This window comes from Trachurus japonicus, chromosome 9 (genome assembly GCF_045865225.1).
Source record: "Trachurus japonicus isolate A0001 chromosome 9, Traja_1.0".
Lineage (NCBI taxonomy): Eukaryota > Metazoa > Chordata > Actinopteri > Carangiformes > Carangidae > Trachurus > Trachurus japonicus.
The window spans coordinates 11,079,438-11,099,858 of record NC_140915.1 but is presented as its reverse complement, the minus strand read 5'-3'; the positions used below and the strand labels follow the sequence as shown (position 1 = coordinate 11,099,858).

At 40.9% G+C, this 20,421-nt stretch overlaps 1 protein-coding gene across 1 annotated transcript in view; it reads right to left on the bottom strand.

Moving 5' to 3' along the window:
* Positions 1-20,421, bottom strand: part of adamts3 (ADAM metallopeptidase with thrombospondin type 1 motif, 3) — a 222,104-nt gene that overhangs the window by 34,980 nt on the left and 166,703 nt on the right. The window contains exons 12-17 of the mRNA XM_085785926.1: positions 19,694-19,826; positions 10,999-11,112; positions 9,248-9,393; positions 7,836-8,011; positions 5,933-6,066; positions 4,551-4,674 (exon numbers count right to left, since the gene is read on the bottom strand). Of these exons, the coding sequence (XP_085642052.1) occupies positions 4,551-4,674; positions 5,933-6,066; positions 7,836-8,011; positions 9,248-9,393; positions 10,999-11,112; positions 19,694-19,826 (827 nt within the window). The remainder of the gene's footprint in view (positions 1-4,550; positions 4,675-5,932; positions 6,067-7,835; positions 8,012-9,247; positions 9,394-10,998; positions 11,113-19,693; positions 19,827-20,421) is intronic.

Here is a 20,421-nt window from a genome sequence, read left to right as displayed (position 1 = left end):
CAATCTAGACGAGGACTGGATCATTAGTTTGTTAGGCCGCTGAAGCAGAGACGTTGAATTTACATTCAATGACACACAAGAGGAGGCAATAAAAAAAAAATAACGTGGCACACAGAGTTTCAGAGACTCGATGGTTGTAATGAGCCTGCGACGGCTTCTGCATCAGAGTCAGACCTAAATAGACACTTAATTAATTAGTGACACAGCAGCTTATATCGCTCATGTCTCTACGATGTTAGTCATCCATCTGCACTAGAAGCTGCACAGAAAACACTAGAAGAAGGAAAAGTCAGTGACACTGGATACTTGCATATTGTGCTTTCCAACAAAGGAGTTTCTTTTTGGGCTCTCTTGCTTAACTGTTTCCCTGTTAAAAGAGGCGAGGTGGTTAAATGAGAGTGAGATGTTAGGAAAAATAAATAAATAAACAGAGTTTCACCGCAGCGCAGTCTCCCATCCTGCTGCGGATGGATGGATTGATGAGGCACATCATGTCGAGGCCTCTCAGATAAGCCCATTTCCATGTTTTCTCGGGGGGGGGGGCTCTTTATTGACTTTATGATGTTGTGGCTTCACATTCAATAAAAGTGTGGCCATGAATTTTTCATGAGAAGAAGGTACGGATGTGAGAAGGCAATACAGAGTCATTAGTGAAGTTAAATGTAGGTTTTCATGCTGTTGAAAAAAAACCTAAAACAAACAAAAAAATAAACGTGAGAGAAGTTTTTTAACATAAGAAAATTAACTCAATCAAGTCGACACTGCAGCAAGCAAATCACAGGTGGACCAGGCTCTGTTTGCTTTAATTTAATATATGTGTGTGTGTGTGTGTGTGTGTGTGTGTGTGCCCAGCGTGGCTGCAGAGAGGAGATAACCTGAGAGAAGCGGCTCGAATAAAAAGGAGCAGAACTTGAACTTAGAAAACTGATATAAAGAGAAATTAACAAATTATATGAAGAGATAAAGAAACAGAAATGGGGCCTAATTATTTCTCTGCTATTTAGTAAAAAGGTCCTTAAGCCGACTGTTCGGAGTAACGACTGTCAGCACTCCTTGTGAATAGAAATGACTCAGATCTGCACAGACTCTCCTATGACCTCATGCATGTCACAACAGAGCTGCATTTGACACTCACATTGATGCTGTTATATATTCCATTGTGTTAAATTAGCCTCGGTTTGTAAAAGTTTTTGTTGCCTGGAGCATTTATTTATTGTGGAAAAAAGAAATGCCACCTGTTTTGTGCAGGTGCTGTGACAAAAACAAATTCATTTGTGTCCTGAATGTTTCCTCTTCCATGTAAAAACTCGCAGCGTGTCGTGCTGCTTCTGGTCGAGCCAGACGTCTTGTCTTGTCTGATGAGTCGAGCCGGTGGGGCAGCGATTCTCACTAGATAGAAGTGTCCAGACAGACACAGTCGACATCGTTTCATAAGTTGTGTCTCAGTTCTGCACTTAAGTTTGTAGCTGGCAACGACTTCACAGATGAGTCGACCATGTTCAAGTTATGAGTTGGTAACAAGTTGGAAGGACAAAGTTTTTGTCAGCTGTTGTTGTTGTTAGCATCGTTAGCTTATACGAGCCAACTTTTTGTTTGTGTGATTAAACGATCACAGTGGCAAAAACTCTTGCTGTGTCTTGGTCGGGAGACTAGCAACACTACATTGCGCACATGAAGCCGTCAGGGCATATGAATTTGTGTAGTCTGATCCTACCTTAAAGGGATAGTTCAACATTTTGGCAAATTGGCCCATTGCCATAATCCCTATAGTCATAGCAGTCGGTTCGTTACCTTTAATTGTCGGTGCAAGCTATTTTTAGAACGGCGGAGCAGAGCCGCGAGCTGCTCAGAGCTACGCTACGGAGGCTCATGGGATTTCTTGGTTTCCCTCGTCAAACTCATCAAATACACAATCAAACAACTCCAAAACGCTCTGGTGGACAAGTTGTGACCTGCACATTCACCACGTTATGAGATAATAACAGAACGTTATCAGAGCGTTTTGGAGTTGTTGGATTGTGTATTTGATAAGTTTAATGAAAAACTGCTTGCACCGACAATTAAAAGTAACAAACCTACTACTAAAACTATAAGGATTATGGCAATATAATGGGCCAACTTGCCAAAATGTTGAACTATCCCTTTGCGCATGAAAGCAATGTAACAACATGTCTACATGTAGAAGTTGCACAACACTAAGTGGCTGATAAACAGTGTAACATGATGTTTTTATTCATCCCAGCAACGCACGTTAACTGCAAACACTACAGTGGCCCTGGGTGTTCAATATACTACAACTTAGGAAAACACATGCAAAGACACAAACATGCTGCAAATTCCGAAAACTTCAGAAAAATTATTTGCATAATGTTTTCTTAAGTAGAAGTGTATTGATCTCTCAGGGCCACCATACTATTCAGCTGTATCCACTTCATACTACTGTGTGTCATAGTTCAGTATTTCTGCACTGCACACTTTATCATTCATTGAAAAACCAATGCCAATAAAAGCTGCTGTTATTATTATTCACCATGAGGTTGTCATGTGTGGTTTTGAAGGACGCGTTGAACGTATTACGATGAGATCTAGTTCATATATTCATGTTGTATTCATTGCAATCATTTGTCTGATCTCTTCATCTTTTATCAGATATAGAAATGAGATCTGTTTAAAACTTTTATTGGCGACCACATATCTGTAAACCTTATCACGCTGCCATTAGCATTAGCTTAGCTTTTCGAGTCTGCAAATGTAATGATCTCTTTCTCTTTCACTCACGTCCTGTTTGAGTTTTTCTTGTTTTTTCTGTGACAACAAAAAAAAAACCCTGAAGCTCTGAACTGCAGTGATGAGACCTCCACTGAAATAAGACCTGACAGGAAGCTCTGAAAGAAATCTAGTGGCAGCGACGTACGACTTCACCATTTCTTTCTTGTCTCTCCAAGGTCAAGAAGTCGCCTCTATTCAAAACCTTCTTAGAAGAATTAGTATTGCTTTGTGAAACCACGCAGATACAGCCTAAAGGGCCCTACAAAGAGAAAATGGTACTGAAGCGAGAAATCAAAGGCAGATTTCAGCTTTCATCGAAGTGGCCGCTGCTCAGACACAAACAGCTTTGTCCTCACAGCCGCAGAGCTCATACACGGCGCTACTGTAATATTCACTGTTAGTTTTCTATTGAACCAAATCACACACACAGGTGTTTGCTGCAGCCACCTCCTGCACCCTGCAAAGGCACAAGAATGAATACTAACGTAATCATCCATCTTTTCTCAGTTTTTCTGACTCAGGTTTTTGACTCCGTCTGGATGAATGAGCTCCTGGGGCTTTTTTGTAGTGTTGCGTTTCCCCTTTGGCTCAATGAATGAACCAGCTGCAGCCCTTTTTTTCCGGATAATGTAGGTGCTCACTCCTTCCTGTTTGAGTCTGTCTGCACCTCAGCACAATGTCGGACAAAATGCCGCAACAGGCCACTTCCTTTTCACATTAAATGGAGTTTTAAAACTGAATCTGAATCTGTGCCCCGCAAAGAGGTGGAACTGTATTATTTCGTCCACTTCAGCGTTAACTACTGTGAGTCACAGCTAATCTTCCTCTCTAGAAATCAAGACTTCGATAGTTGGGTTGGCTTTTGGATGTTAAAAGAAAGCGGAGGAGTGGGAGTGGTAATCATAGGTTGGATCTGTTCTGCTAATCAAGATCTTTATTTAAGCACTGGCCACTTTGGTTTTTTTGTTTGTTTTTTTTAAATCAGAGCTTAAAGGATTGCACGCTCTCGTTACAGCTGCAGAGGCGGAGAAAAGCTCCACTCCACATTTAATTTCCACAAACCAGGACCTCTCACGTCGTAACCCCGAATTTTACCCAAGATATAATTTAGTTCCTGCACTGATTGTGGTAACATGCAAAGAAAGTATAGTTCCAGTTCCTGTGAAGGTAAAGTGAGGAACGGAGGAGGAAGACGTCACATGCAGAGACGATACGACCTGCAGGTAGAGAGACATGTGACCGAAGATGCTCACTGCTAGCTTACCCATTAGCTGTGGAGGCTAATGTCATTTAAATGTTATCAAATAAAGTTAATGTTGGTTCAATAAAGTTGTTTTATGACTTTTTACACCTTGTGCTCTCTTTGTTCTCTGACTTTTCTCCTCTTTGTCTTTTGTTTCCCGGTCTAACTTTCTTACAGCTAGCGTAAACAAGCTAGCTAAAAGGCTAATGACTGACTCGTCACGTCTGTCACATGACCCTTCAGTCTGCAGGTCGTAGTCGTCTCTCCAAGCATTTAACCACCATCTTAAATCACCAACTGAAGCACAGCAATGAGCCATGATGCTTTACCCTGCTGTTCCCAAGCGCTGCTGCTGCAAAAACACATTAATGCACCAATTGTGTATCAATCCGCAGCTGAAAATAGTCCCTTACAAAACGTCCTTTGCTCTTGTTGGAGTCACGTTTGCTGCAAACCACGTTACACAGCTGTAGATTGTTTTGTTATTAAATACAAACATATGTTTAAGCATGTTCTTCTGTTTTCAGTGAAGTCTTACCAGCTTTCTTTGGCGTCCTGGTGAAGGTTCCTTTGACTGTGCGGCAGTGAGAGTTGTCTCCACCACAAACCCCACACTTGTCTTCGACTTTGTTCGAGCCAATTTCTCTATCGCAGCCAACTTTCTGGAGGCCAAAACAACAGAAAAGAAAAGAAAAGGAAAGAAAAACAGAAAGAAACTTTGTGACATGGACAACTGAGGTTATTATCTGTGGTTCAGTCTGTTTGTTTTGTTTTGTTTGTGTCTGTCTGGGTGTGTTGTTGCACAGCAGGAAGCCTTTTCTTCTTTTATCAGCTTTAAATAAAATTTTATGAAGTTAAGACTGTGGCTCCCAGACTCAGTTTTAATATGAAACAGTATCTAAACTTTTAAAATTGACTTCTTTGCTTTTCTTTTTTCAGTCATAACTCTTTTCAAAATAAGATCAGATCAGGCTTATGACCCCATTTTGACATCACACATTTCTGGCAACCCCGTCAATCAAGATGCGCCAGCTCAGGTATGTTTATATGCTGCATTTGATTTGAACTCGATTTATGTCATAATTTTAAAAAGATTAATAATTAGTTGAAAAAATATTTGTATATATATATATTTTTTTTTAATCAATTACGAGACATTTCAGGTGCCCCCATTTGAATTCCAGGCGAACCCACATGGGGTCCTGACCCCAAGGTTGAAAAACACTGATCAAGATTACTACAAAATTCACCTTCACCAAAAATTCTTCACACAAAGCCGCAAAATTGCAGCTTTGGTTTTGATTTACATCTACTCATCATGATAAAGGCTTTTTATCTTGTGCATGTGGACACAGCAGCCGTGCCATGATGTTTCTGAGCATCCATTTCTGTTTTTGTGCACATTAGAAGCCAAAAAGCTTCTACTTTATTGTATCCCTTAGATGTCAACTCCAAGACGTGTTTTTGGTGCTAAAGATGTTAAGCTGTGTAGTTTTAAAATTGCAGCTAAAACACTTCAGTGCTTCAAGACGCTGAGGCCGCACCGAGATGAAAACGAGGCTGTAACGGGGACGACGTGATTCTTACTCACGCTGCCTATATACATTGACACTCTCGTTTTATTTCTGTCACGCTGGCAGTAATGAATCAAAGCCTTTTATATAAGGCTTGTCCTTTATGAGACCTGCTCCTAAAACAGCAGCGGGCGGCGAGCTCTCTGCATCTGATCGCAGCGTGTTCAAAAGCTGAGCCTAATGCTGATCGAGCAGTTTACCAACATCACACTGTGTCATTCATTAGAGGCCTTCAAAGCCTCTAACTCAAAGCCCGTGGCGGCTGCTGCTGCTGCTGCTGTGCTGTGCTCTGTTACCTACAGTAATGCAGCTTTTTAACACCGTGTGTTAACAAACTAATCCTTACCACACATTCTCCGCGCACGCAGATGCTGTAGGCGTCTTTGTAGGAGCATCGCGTCCCATCATGCACCAGCTGCTTCATGTACGCCACGTCTCCCGTTTCCCTTGACTGACAATACAGGTGGCACCTCTTGTTGGCTACAAAGAAAAATGGAATAAGAGGAGTTTTATTTTAAATATATTTCATATTTTATTGGTTTTTAAACTGCTGTTTTTAACTGAACATCAAAAACAATACAACAAATTACAAAACTGAAATCTATATGAAGCTCTCTTACTATATCCTGTAATGATGGCACACCTCTGCAGAAGGTTGACAAATTTAAACATCTTGGTGTATGGATGGATCCCACCTTGTTATTCAATATGCATATTGATAGCATTGTACGTAAAGTGAATTTATGATCGGATTAATATGTTATATAGATCCAGGAAATATTTTACTAATGGTGTCAGAAAGAGACTTGTTGTGCAACTGATCCTTCCAATATTAGATTACTGTGATCATGTTGTGTACATTTCTTCCTCTAAACATGTTCCAGCTCCTCTTAACAAAGTTTACAATAGAATTTGCAGATTTATACTTGATTGTCCTTATCATACTCACCATTGTTCAATGTCTCTTCACTTCTCTTCTCTACATACCAGACGACAGATACACTGGTTCCAATCTACTGTACTTATCCCTACTTTTCAGTCCCTCACAATAGTAAATTAATGGGTAGAAAAGCATTTATGTTCAAATAACCAAATGACTGGAACCATTTACCTGTGGGTATTATATCATCTCAACCACTAAGCTGTTTTAATCAAGTCCTATCCTCCTGTATTGAAACATCTTGCTCATGCTTTCATTGACTCTGTCACCATCCAAGATGTGGTCGTCTCCTCTCCTCACTAACTTTTATGTCGTTCTCTCACTGTGCAAACTCAAATGAAAGCCTCAAAAAGAACAACAAATTCAAAGATAATCAACAAAATGTGCCTGCTGGGGTTTACCATATGGAGACAATAACACAGAAAAGGAATCTCCAAGTAGAAAAATAACACAGCACCACACTTATCATGCAGCTAAGCTTTTTTTTTTTTTTTTTGCATGTGTAATGATTTCTTTTTTTATTTACCATGCCTCATAAAACAAAGTTTCCTCAAAGTCTGTTTTCCACTTTATATGAAAAACAGATAAATGCACTCAACCTGCACTGGTTTATGTGTTTGGTTCTAATCACAACATTTGGATTCATACTGTAAACTCTCCCATCCCCAAACAGCAACCTTGAAAAAAAAAACATCAATAAAGATTCAGTACTGAGACTAAGAGGAGTTTGTCTCTATGTGTGACCAATGTCACACTCACATATTGATCTCAGTTCAGTGATTCATAATGAAATTACATTTTCTTTCCTTTGGCCTTGAGCTCTCCACATCCCTTTATCATAATCTGTGCCTTCAGGTATTGAAAGTTTGAGTTTGCACTAATAAAAACATGTAAAACCTACAGTTCATTGTCAAACTGTGTCACAGTGTGTTAGAAAAACTCTCTCTGGGAGGTTTCATACTTGTTTTTTTTTGGAGTTTTTCTACACGACCGAGTCTTAAACACTGAACACTTTAGCTCACAGCGTGTGGTCGACAGCTTCACGGCTCAAGAGTCAGACTGATAAAGAACAGATTGAAACAGTTTTGCATCTGCACGGTGTGACGGACGGTTGGAGGTCGAACGGTTGTTACAGTAAAAGCTGCACCGTGATGAGAGGCTGAAAAAAGTAAAAAACAAACTAACCAGAAAACCAGAGAATCGGGCAGAAGTGAAGACAAAGTAAAAAACCGTGAAAATCCCTGTACTTCACAGTATAAACAACAACTTTATGGAACAAACCATCTGTTAACAGTTTCTTCTGTCTTACCGTCGGGATGCTCGTACGGCAGCCAGTGGTGTTTGGCGCTTTGGAACTCAAAGTGAGAGTTGCGGAGCTGGCACTGCTGGGCTCGGAAATCTTCGAAGTGCTTGGGGCAGTCGTCGGTGTTGCACAACTGATACTCGTAGTTCACTCCCGGGCAGTCCTGGCCGCCGTTCGAGGGGCTGCGGGGGGAGAGAGAGAGAAGGGGTTGGGGGAGGAGGGGGGGTGAAATGAGAGGATCAGACAGCGGGAATTCCTTTGAAAGTGAGAACAGGACAACAACAAAACATGATGCTGCGACGCTCGGAGGCTCATGGGAACGAAAGATGATGCAGCCGCTTCAAAGCCTTGGAAGTGCCTTTAAAGTGCTTTCAATCCATTTGGAGACATGGACTTTCAAGGCTTTGAAATGAAATGCAGCTACAGTATTAATAAATATCCTCTTAGAATTTTTGTTTGGACCTTCCTGGTTATTTGATGTGTCATGAATAATGCTTGACCACCACAGGTTCGGAAGGCCGTATTTAAACCTGACACACTGAGGCCCAAACTGGATCTCTACTTCGGTAAACATTAAAGGTTTCAAACAAAAACTGTTAAAAACAAAATAAAATCATATTATTATTAAAGGGATACTTCATCCCAAATCGATAATTCACCAATCATCTACTCACCGTCATGCCAAGGAAGGGTCTGGAGAACTTTTGGAGTCATCAAAACGCCTTTGGAGTTCCAGGGGGGGTCCGGCTGGCAACGGGTTTTCATATAATGGTGGCGGATAGAGTTCACTTTTGAATCGTCCAAAACACACACTATGAAACATCCAGATACCTCCATACTGCTCGTCTGTACTGACCCAAGTGTCCTGAAGCCGCCACATGGAAAAGTTGTTTTGAAAAAATGTATTTGATCTCTGTTTTTATCCTTGTTGTAGCAGTAGCTCCCAGTGGATCTGTTGCTGTTTGTGCACATGTGCGAGATTTGCTGCGAGATGTTCTTCCGTGTTTACATCATACATCCTATGGTTTACAACGACGAACAAACATCTCGCAGCAAATCTCGCGCAGCCACTGGGAGCTACTGCTAAAACAAGGCTAAAAACAGAGATCACATTAATTTTTTCCGAACAACTTTTTCACGTGGCGGCTTCAGGACACTTGGGTCAGTACAGACGAGCAGTATGGAGGTATCTGGATGTTTCATAGTGTGTGTTTTGGATGATTCAAAAGTCAACTCTATCCACCGCCATTATATGAAAATCCGTAGCCAGCCGGACCCCCCTGGAACTCCAAAAGCGTTTTGATGACTCTGAAAGTTCTCCAAACCCTTCCTTGGCATGACGGTGAGTATAAAATTGGTGAATTATAGATTTTGGGTGAAGTATCCCTTTAATGGTCCATACACTTTTGGTCACTTACGCCGGGTTGTTGCACTGACGCGTCCGGAAACGAACTCCGGTTCCACAGGAGCGAGAGCAGGAGCCGTATTTGCTCCAGGAGCCCCAGGACCCGTCCTGTTTGACCTGGTTGGGGTTTTTCCACATGCAGTGACCTTTGTAGCACCACTGCAGAGGAACGACCAGAGAGAGAAGTGAGACAAACACAGAAACCTCCTCTCTCTACAGACTCAGACACATGATGATAACATGAGGAAAAAATGCAACAACACGTTAGTTAGATTAGTTTCTGGTTTGGGCAAAAAGCATGAAAGGGAAATTTTAAAGTTACATAATACGCTAAAATTTCAGACAATAGTGTGTTTTTCCAACAGTTTGGGGAAGACCCTTTTCCAGGTCTGCAAAGAAATGTTTTTTATTTTTTATTTTATTTTATTTTATTTTGCCAGTGTGGTGTGGAAAACTTGACCGGCCCCTGCTGAGCCTGCCGACCTCGATCAACACCGACGCCGGCGCTGGACCTCACCGAGGCCCATGGGAGAGAAAAAGATTCCTGCAGCCAGGTTCAACAAATCTAGTTAAAAGCCTCGACAGGAAAGTTTTACAGCAGCAGATTATGAGAATGACGCAATTATTCATTGCACTTGGCTGTAATATCGATGCTGACACAACATATTTATCACCAGAGATGATGTGGGCGATACGGACGTCACAGGAAAAGTGGTTAAGCATTCCTTACAACACTCACCATTGTGACCTGTATTCTACAGTTGAATGGCCCTCTCTATCTAACAGGCGTGAAAGACATCGGATTTTATTTATTTTTAAAGCTCTCACTGGTCTTTTACCATCCTATATTAGGGATAAGGGATAGTTCAACATTTTGGCAAATTGGCCCATTGCCATAATCCCTATAGTCAGTGCAAGCTATTTTTAGAACGGCGGAGCAGAGCCGCAAGCTGCTCCGAGCTACGCTACGGAGGCTAATGGGATTTCTTGGTTTCCATCAAACTCATCAAATACACAATCCAACAACTCCAAAACGCTCTGGTGGACAAGTTGTGACCTGCACAATCACCACGCTATGAGATAATAACAGAACGTTACCAGACAGAGTTGTTTTAGAGGGAAATTCAGAGACTGCTTGATGAAAAACTGCCCCAGACGGGAATGTTCATCAGCTGTTTTGCATGAATTTACCTCTAAAACAACTCTGTCTGGTAACGTTCTGTCATTATCTCATAGCGTGGTGAATGTGCAGGTCACAACTTGTCCACCAGAGCGTTTTGGAGGTGTTGGATTGTGTATTTGATGAAGGACACCAAGAAATCTCATGAGGCTCCATATTTATATTTGAATGCTGTACTGATTGGGTATTTCTGATGTGTTCATTGTATGTTTAAAATGTTTTGTGTTTTGTCTCAGAGTCGGCTATATTGTAAATGAGGTTGCTTCCTCAATATATCTCAGAGTTTAAAAAAAGATTACAATAACTATTCAGGCTTAAAAAACAGGAATTGTAAAGAAGAATTTAAAAAAGGACAATAAATCAATCAATTAAAACCAACATCAAACACCAAACACAACTACTCTACATCACTGGATTCCCACTTCATTTTTCGTTTCCATTTTCCAGCAGCTTTTGCTTTTCCTATTGGCTAATTAATTAGCTTAGTAATTTAGCTTCTCACGCTGGTTTACCAGTGACACCAAGCTACTGTAAACAATTGCAATTGGCAGCAAGCTCTCTGATTGGTCGAAGAGATAACTCACTTTCCCAGGAGCGCACTCGGTCCCGTCCAGCGGCGGCCCCTTCTTGGTTTTGCAGAAGTACGGGTTGTCGGGGTGACTGCACCACAGCTGTTTACACGGGTCGAACGTGCGAAACTGAAACAAAAAGAGAAGACGGAGACGATTTACAGTTGGTACATTCAGATCTACGTCATCACTAAAAGCAATGTCGCGTTACATCGCTGACTTCAAAGATAAATTCCAGCTGTGACAGTGAAAATAAAACCTACACACTGTATGTTTACCGTATCACCCACACACTACGTTTGCAAATGAGGCTCAGTAAAGAGGATTATGACGCTTTGAATCAGTTTTACACACAGAAATCAAACAAATAAGCCTCTGTATCGGCTCTATAAACTAAGCCGATGGAGGAGGTTTTCATTCATGTTAACCTCGGCTCTGTGGCGGGTGGTCGGGGGTTTGTTTCCAGGATTAGAGATGAACATGGGACTCATTTGAGACAACCTTAAAAAATTGTCCTTTTAGCTGCAAACGACCCCAGACCTTCCTTCGCCTGGAGGGTTTGTGAACATCAATTACTGTGAGAGCTCGTCTCAAGCAGGTCTAGCTCTCTCTCCTCCTCTGGTTGACATTGTTCTCTCTGTCCTGAGCTGCTGCAGTTGTTTTTCTTTCTTGGTAGAACCATGTGGAGAGATCAAATGACTCCAGAAATATGTACCATGTTATATTTGATCTGCACAATTAACTAACACTTCTCTTTTCTGTAGTTTCAGATCTTAAATGTGGACTTAGTGTTGCTGAAGTGGCTGAAAATGAGAACAAGCTCCTCTCTTCTCATAACACATCATCACCTCCCTTTGTTCTATGGCTGCACTTATTTTCCACTCTGGGTAATTATAATCCTCTCTCTGAAAATACTGCAAGGTTTTGAAGGCGTTTTAATTCCATATCTCATGCACACAGTTGTTGCTGAGTGTTTCTGTGCTTTATTTGTGTTGATGCATCTCAGCGTTGTTTCTTTCAGCTCCTCTCTGGGTTTGGTGTCAGCCAATCAGAAATTAGGAGGCTCTGAGCCTCTCTCCTCTGATTGGCTGACTGTTTTCTGAGAGAATCAATGAAAAAGAAATCGAGCAAATTTCAGACTAAAACACTCAGAGAAACCAAATACTGCAAGTGTTGGATTGTGGTTGGTCTAGGTGGTGAGGGGGCGGGGCTTTGGGTGACATCACAAAGTGACAGGAAGTCCTGACGGCTGGTTTTAAGGCTCAGTTTCTGAATACAGGCTGTGTGCATTTCTCTGTGGACTGAGGCCTTGATACTTTCACAGTATTAAGATAGAACCTAGAGCTGCTGTATAATCAAACTACATATGAACATCGACCTTTATACCGTATGGAGCTAATAGCTTTATCCTGTATGTGGCCTTTAGGGCAGGATTATCAACCAGGCAATGTAGTTGCAACAATCCAAGGTTAAATGTGTAGTTAAAGTTTGTGTGAATGTAAATGTAATTATAACTTTGTCAGCCAACATGTGCATCTAAAGCAGCCTGTCAATTCTATTGAAAAGGGCCCTGAAGGTTGACGCTGGTTCATAAAACATGACAGCATGTTTTACTCTGGGAATAATGTATATGATGTCTCGTACTGCAGGTTCATTCATCTATTCTTTATATATCGTACGGAACAAGTAAATTAAACAGTTGGGTAAGGTGAAAACTGTGGCTCACCAACACATTGACTTTGCAAAATGTAAAGTCGGAGGCACTGCAGCGAATTGACAACCTAATATCCCTCAGTGCAAACCCCGAATCTCAGACTCTCAATGTGAATTGTCTCTAATTACATGTGTTTTGCAGGATGTATTTGAAACATTAAGTGCTTTCAAGTCAAATCCATCATTGCCAGGTTGATGGGAACCCAGTATTAGATGAAGACAGACCTCTAATCATCAGTATAATTAGTGCTGTTCATCACTTCTACAAAAGGCCCTGGTTCTCTCCACTTCCTATTAAACCTCTGGAGAATCTCTTTCTACTTAAACAGTAAAAACCTTTTAATGATGCCATGAAAAATAGACTGAAGGAGTTTCAGAGATCACCTTGACTCAGGACACTGATTCAGAAAAACTTTAATTTGTCCAACTCATCTGTGGATGAGATTTGAAAGATTTATAATTCTCAAACTCGACCTGCTGGGATTAGTTGAATATTTAATAGTTCAATTTAATATTTGAACCGCCACGTCTCCTCGTCCAGTCTCTTGGTTTTGCAGACGTACACAAGACAATTAACTGGATTTAATGACTTTCTCAACACAAACAAAAAACTCTTTCAGCTCAGCGCTCAGACAAAAACTCCCAGAGGCTCAGGCTTCGGCTCTCTTCTCTCTGGTGGTCGGCCGCCGAGACCGTGACCTCAATTGTCCAAAATTTATTGATGCAACAGGGGGATGTCGTCCTCCACAGTGAAAGCAAAACATAAATTAATTACAAAATGATTGTGGTAATAATTTAACACCCTGAGTGGACTCAATGTGGAGTGTTTGTGTGTGTGCTGCTGCAGACCAGTAATCACTGTTTGCAGGTCAGTGCTTTAATCTCATCTTGCAGTGCTGGAGTGGCCATCGACTGTGAGGGGACTCGACTCGATGGGCAGCTCCACAGATTGGGAAAACAAATGAAATAAAAGAGAGATCAGAGTCAGCAGGGAGGAAGGGAGATGTAGAAATCTTTTTGGTTGTGTTTGGTCTGCATTTGTATCCTCATCGTCGCTGATGAAACACTGAGGCAGCGGCACACTGAGCCCACTCTACTTTATATGAATATCAAAGTTAAAAACAAAACAAAACATAAAAGTCTGCCTGATAAGTTGTGCATCAAACAACCTCAATTTGGGTTTACGTTCAGCCCTGCAGAAACATAATTCCACCTTTTACCCCGGCGGTGGCGAACAGGTCAAATGAACGTGAATAAATGTTACTGTGGTTCTGTTTGGACGTAGATTATCAGTAATTTATAATAATAATAATATGGGAATGAATTAAATAGGTTTATTTATCTGGTTTTCAAGCTGTCAGTCAGGTTTTGAAGACGACAGGAAGCTAATCTGTGTTAATTCAGAGGGTAATGTTGTTGTTCCTCTTTGTTTTCTGCTCTGGTTGGCCGGCTAATTAAAAAAGTGGTCGGTGGTCTGTCTGTGTGGTGAGTTCAGATCTACAGGAGTTCATCCACAAAGATTCAATTACGTCTGGTGGTGGAGTTGCGTTCACTGCTGCACTTTTTTTAAACCTTTCCCTCTGAATGAAGCTGCAGTTTCAGAGCTCACTGGTTATTTTTGAGTTGTGGCTTTTCACAAACTACTTTATAGGTTTCCTCCCACTGATTGACGGGTGCCCTTGTAATGACCGTGTAATGTTGATGATGCTGATCAGCGCTTGTCTGCCTTCAGTCCGAAGTGCAGATCTCTGGTGCGTTATGAGTGATCGGCGCTGTCAGAAGCTTCAGCTGCTCCTGCAATATTCAGAAAACTCTGAAGGAAACTTTGAAAACAGCTGCATAGGGTTCAATATTAGATCAATCTGAAGGTCCATAAAACCCTAGACAGCAGCACTCCGTCAGCTTCATGTGTAACACTTTGAGTTTTTTTTTTTTTTTTTTCCCAGATCGGTCCGGTTCTTCCTGCAATTTTGGTTTCACTTCGCCGGCAGCGAAAAATCAAAATGAGCTGTGTCATTGTCTGTAATCTCAGCACAGCAGGCAGCAGCAGATCACCGCTGTGATACGTTCATGTCTCATTGGCTCTTAGTGTCTGTGAAGGAGGTTAAAAAAAAAAAAAAAAGGCAGAGGTATGTTTGATGTTAGAGAATGAACTGAATTTTTCTCATTACATTATCTCACTATGGATCTATTGTATAATAATAATAATGATAATTTAAAAAAACCCTTTAATCTCAAATCAATACACTGATAGTAATTAGAATAGACAATGAAACTGAACCTGAGTTCAAGTCAATATTTCATTAAATATATTTTTGTCTAGCTTTTAGGTATGGCGTCAGTGAAACTTGACGATTAATTGATTAGTTTTTGAATGTCACACAATCAGAAACACAACAGGAAACTTAATATCAGTGTGATAAAGGTGAAGCTGCTGCTAATAGATTTTGTCATTAGTAATCAACCTGCTTTTTATTATTTATTTATTTTTTATTAAAGTAAATAAACTGGCAGAAAATACATCAAAAAGCAGCACAGTTAACTATTAACTGTATAAAAATGACAAATATTCAGTTTATTATCAGATTCTAAAAGAAAAAGCAGGAAATCTTCACACTAGAGAAACTGTAAATGTGCACAGTGTAAATGTTTGGTACTTTTGTTTAAAAAAAAATGACAAATGTGATTAATCAACCATCAAAAACATCAATTACTTGAATATCTAATTGCAGCTCTTATGACAAGCCTGTTTGCAGCAACATATTGTTTCCTGCCAGACTGGAGATTGAACAACAATTTGCTACAGTTAATTCACTCTGGAGGAAAACATGATTGCAACTAAATTATGTTTTCTATTAACGTAAGGAGGAGATGATGTCGATACTGAACATGTCAGTGAACTCAGTCCTGTTCGGTGCAAACACTGTATACAGCCCCTGATCGATTCGCACATCGATCAATGTTCATTTGGACGAGTTTGATCAATTCTCCGATGGGCGTCCCCCTTCAGACTTGGGCCGGGTCGCTCTCCGAGGCCGGACTTGGTCAGTCACACGGCGGCGCTTCGGGGTAAACAGCTGTTGTGTTTTACGACCTTCAGAGAGCTGAGGGTGAACCGATCACATTTATGTGTTGGTGAACTCCAGCACTTCACTGCGGGAGGTTAACGTCGTAGTCGTCGATGAGACGGCTGAGATGTTGAGTGAGTGGTTATCATTAGGGGTGGGAGAAAAATCGATTCACATAAATATTGCAATATCTTTTTTGATGATTTTTAAATCGATTTTTTTGGGGCCGGGGGGAATTTTTCATTTGGAATTTTTTTTTATATTGTGCATTGTGCATTTCTTAGCCTTTTTTACATACAGAGAGTACAGGTTTTGAAAAGGGTTTAAGTTCACTTTATAATGGAGTATGTTCATTTATAGGCTTCTACAGTATTTGTGTGCAGATAAATGTTAAAAAATCGGCAATATCGTAGAATCGCAATTTAAATCGAATCGTCATCCAAAAAATCGTAGAAGAATTGAATCGGGAGAAAAGCATATTGTCCCAGCCCTAGTTATCATGGTGGTCGTCTCACTATGGGTGTGTTGTGTTCAGACCAGGGGCTCATTTCCTTTGTTCTGATTCGCAGGGCTAAAACGATGCAACCGTTGCATTTTTTCTTTTGGGTTGTTTGTGTTCCCATGGTAACAGCCCTAGCTGCTCCAACTACACAACAACTTTTTTCATCAAAACCATTTATATTTCAAAAATAATACATCCACAGAACGTCTAGAGGGGTGCAGAATAAAAGTATTAATTTTTGACGGGTCCAAAATATATAAATATTTACATCTGGTTACGTTGACAACGTCAGCATGAGATTATCTCTGCGCCAACAGCATTAGTACGTTGATGTCACGTGAGGCGGAGCTCGGGGTGCCAGCTCGTGATAGCTCTGTGGAGAAAATGGCACCATGCTAATGCTAATGCTAACTAACGGTCAGCCGGTACTGTAACGTTTCCGGTTTGTTGGGTTCGTCTGCAGGTGAGTTAGTGTGAAATTATTCAGATGTGTTTTCAGTCCGCTGTCAACACCGGAGCTACTGCTCGTTGAATATGGTTAGCATTAGCTTAGCTTTAGTTACTAGCCGCTCCCAATAGGTGTAGCTGGCAACCAGTACAATTGAAGGTTGGAGCGAGAGCGGTGTGAGTGCAACTGTCTGGTAGGAATTAAACTTGTAGCTAACACATTTAACAAATGCCATGCATGAACCAACTGTTCTCTCATTGGTCAAAAATCTGACCTGGAAGAAGGAGGAGCGAGGGTTACCCAGGAAAAACAAAAACCATGGAATAGAGGTCTCAACGGGCCTGAAAACAAAGACCTGACCCGGTACAAACCGCAGTTGAAGCCTGAATGCAGACCAAAATAAGAAAAGGGATGACCCGAGTCACGAACCGATCTTTGGGGTCAAACCCTCCCTCCAGACGAGCCAGGTCTGAATAGGCAAGTCAAGGCAATTGTATATGTATAACTCATTTTTTACTGATGGTTTCTCTCAAAGGGCTTCACACAGCATCATTACAAGATCTTCTGCCCTTAGGCCGTCACATCAACTGAGGAAAAATATACCCTAAATGACAACAGGAGCACAGGTGGACAGTTACAGGTGTGCATCCAAGACTAGACCGTCCCACTGTGGCGCTCCATTTCCTGAGCAATGAAGGATCAAAGTACTGATTCTCTGTGGCTCGAACATCCCAAGAGTCATTGCGTGCCGGGGATGAAACTATTGAGGTGTAAGGGCTGTTTTGATCATTTGATTTTTTATTTATTATTGTTAAGTCTCAGATGATTATGGGCTGGTTATGCTTGACTCTCTTTTAACCTGTATTACTGTAGAATGCTACATAAAGAAATGCAAGGTGCTCTTATTGTGACGGTCTTAGAAGGGATGTTTGGAGATGAAGGTGGCTGTGTCGGTGTGTTTTATTGCTCCTACTGTTGATGATTGTTGCGAAAGTAAAGCCGTTGTTTCATGTTTTCCCACCTTCCAGGTTGTGAATTGTTTTTCTGTCTGTACACAACATCTATTGCACGTCTGCCTGTCCTGTCCTGTGGATGAAGGATCCCTCCTCTGTCTGCTGGTTTGTTTTGTTTCTTCCTCACTCGATGTGAGGGCCTGAGGTCAGAGGATGTTGTTATGTGAAGCCGTTTGAGACAAACTGTGTGGCCATACAGATAAACCTGCCTTGCCTTGTCTTGTCTTGTCTTGTCACACTTGGTCTTTCAGCATCAAAGCCACAAAAGGTTTAAAGTCTGAAGCTCCATGTGACTTTATTTTCACATTGCAACATCTGGAATCAGCCACATGGTTTTGCTGATGGTTAAAGTTTTGTGTTTCAGCTCAGTTCTTCAGGAACAGTCCAGCTGTTTGAACCAGACGTTCAGACGTTCACAGACTTTTCTCCCGTTTTTTCCCCGTTCAGAACAACTCAATACTGTTTCTTTGTACCACAATTGTTCTGAAGCCTTAAACATGTTTTTAATATTGTAACTGTGACACTGAAGGTCGTCTGACTTTAACAAAGTGTTTATATAATCTGCATGAAGCACAATCAGAATATAAAAAGTTTTGTTATTTATTCTTTACCTTTGATTTTTAACTGTTGCTTTGTGTTGTACGCGGTCGGAGCAGACAACCTTTTTCCAATATTTTCATTGAAGCTTCATGTTGTTTTGTGGCCTTCTTACGGTTGTATTGTTCCAGTGCTATGTGGTTCGTCCTTTTTTTTCGTTTTTTTGTTTGTTTTATTGTTGTGGACTGTTTTTTGTGTGTTTTTGTTTTTTGTATTGTTGAGAACATGTTTGTACGATGTTTGTCTATATGTTTGGACCCCCTCGAAAACAAGATGATTCATCTCGAGGGGTTTATCCAAATAAAGAAATTTCAATCATTTTTTTTTTTTACATTTTATAGTTTACATTCCAACTCCCATTCATTTAAACTGGAAATACAGGTTCACGGTGTTTAAATTACTGGAACTTAAAGTATTGTACATAAAAAGCTTTGACTGGAACATTTCACCTGTTTTCCCGAACACTGATTCATGTCTGACGCCACAGCTTGATTTTTCATTTCAAATGGATTAAATCTTACTTTTTCTGTCTGTCTCTCTCTATCTGTGCCTGTCATTCAGGGTGTGCAGTGTGTGTGTGTGTGTGTGTGTGTGTGTGTGTGTGTGTGTGTCTATGTGCAGGGATTGAACTCAATATATTTGCTGATTACACAATATGTAATCACCCTCACTGACCCCTGTTGATTACATACTGTGACATGTATTGATTATTGCGGCCTTGTGTAAAGGATCTTAATATCTCTCATCATGAGCTGCTGAAGAGAAAGTCAACAAAGTTTTTAAATGACAGGTGTAAAGGCCCTGACAGGTTTGACATGTTAGGAAAAATAAAATAAAATAAAATAAAGGAAAGAAAAGAAACCAACATATAAAAATAACCTTAGATGAAAAATGACAAGGTGGCGGTGCTACAAAAAAAAGAGCAAAAAGACGACAAAGCCTCAGGTGCCTGCTGCCTCAACCATCATTCATCGGCCTTCAGTCATTGAAATTCAAAATACTTCCACAGAAACATCAACCTCGGTTCAAAATGAAGAGCTTAGTCATCGTTTCAGTCCAAGGTCTACGCTCAGTCCTCACGCTATCTTTGCAAAATTCAAAATAGCAAATGATAAAATGGAACTGAAAGAGCAACTTCTTTTTCTATCTGGTTTCATCTCGCTTTCATAAAAACATACAGACTTGAACTACAGGCGGGTGTCGATGCGGTGATGTGAGCGGAGAGAGGAGAAGAAAGAAACAGAATATTTAATAATAAAAGTTTCATTTCTTAAGCCTGAGAAACTCTCAGTGAACAAAGTTTCTTCACGGTATATACGTTTTATTTTTTCGGGGACAGGTTTGTCACTGCGTGGCAGCTTGTACTCACTGAAGTGCAGATCTTGTAGCCGACTCCAAAGTCGAAGCGACACTGCTCGTCCATCGAGTAGTTGATTCCGGGGAGTTCAGGCAGCTGTGGCCAGTCGTGTTTGAAGGGGTCGTCCAGGAGACAGTCGTAGGTGCTGTCGGATTAAAAACACTGGTGTCACACACAGCTGATATCGACCTCGAGTTCAGAGCAACATGTCGTTATTTTAAAGGGATAGTTCAACATTTTGGCAAATTGGCCCATTGCCACATTAATCCCTATAGTCTTAGCAGTAGGTTTGTTACCTTTAATTGTCGATGCAAGCTATTTTTAGAACGGCGGAGCAGAGCCGTGAGCTGCTCAGAGCTACGCTACGGAGGCTCATGGGATTTCTTGGTTTCCCTCATCAAACTCATCAAATACACAATCCAACAACTCCAAAACGCTCTGGTGGACAAGTTGTGACCTGCACATTCACCACGCTATGAGATAATAACAGAACGTTACCAGACAGAGTTGTTTTAGAGGTAAATGCAGAGACTGCTTGCTGAAAAACTGCAGGAACAGGAACGCACATCAGTGGTTTTGCATGAATTTACCTCTAAAACAACTCTGTCTGGTAACGTTCTGTTATTATATTATATATATTAAGCTGTTTTTATAACGGCGGAGCAGAGCCGCGAGCTGCTCAGAGCTACACTACGGAGGCTCATTATGGGATTTCTTGGTCATCAAATACACAATCCAAC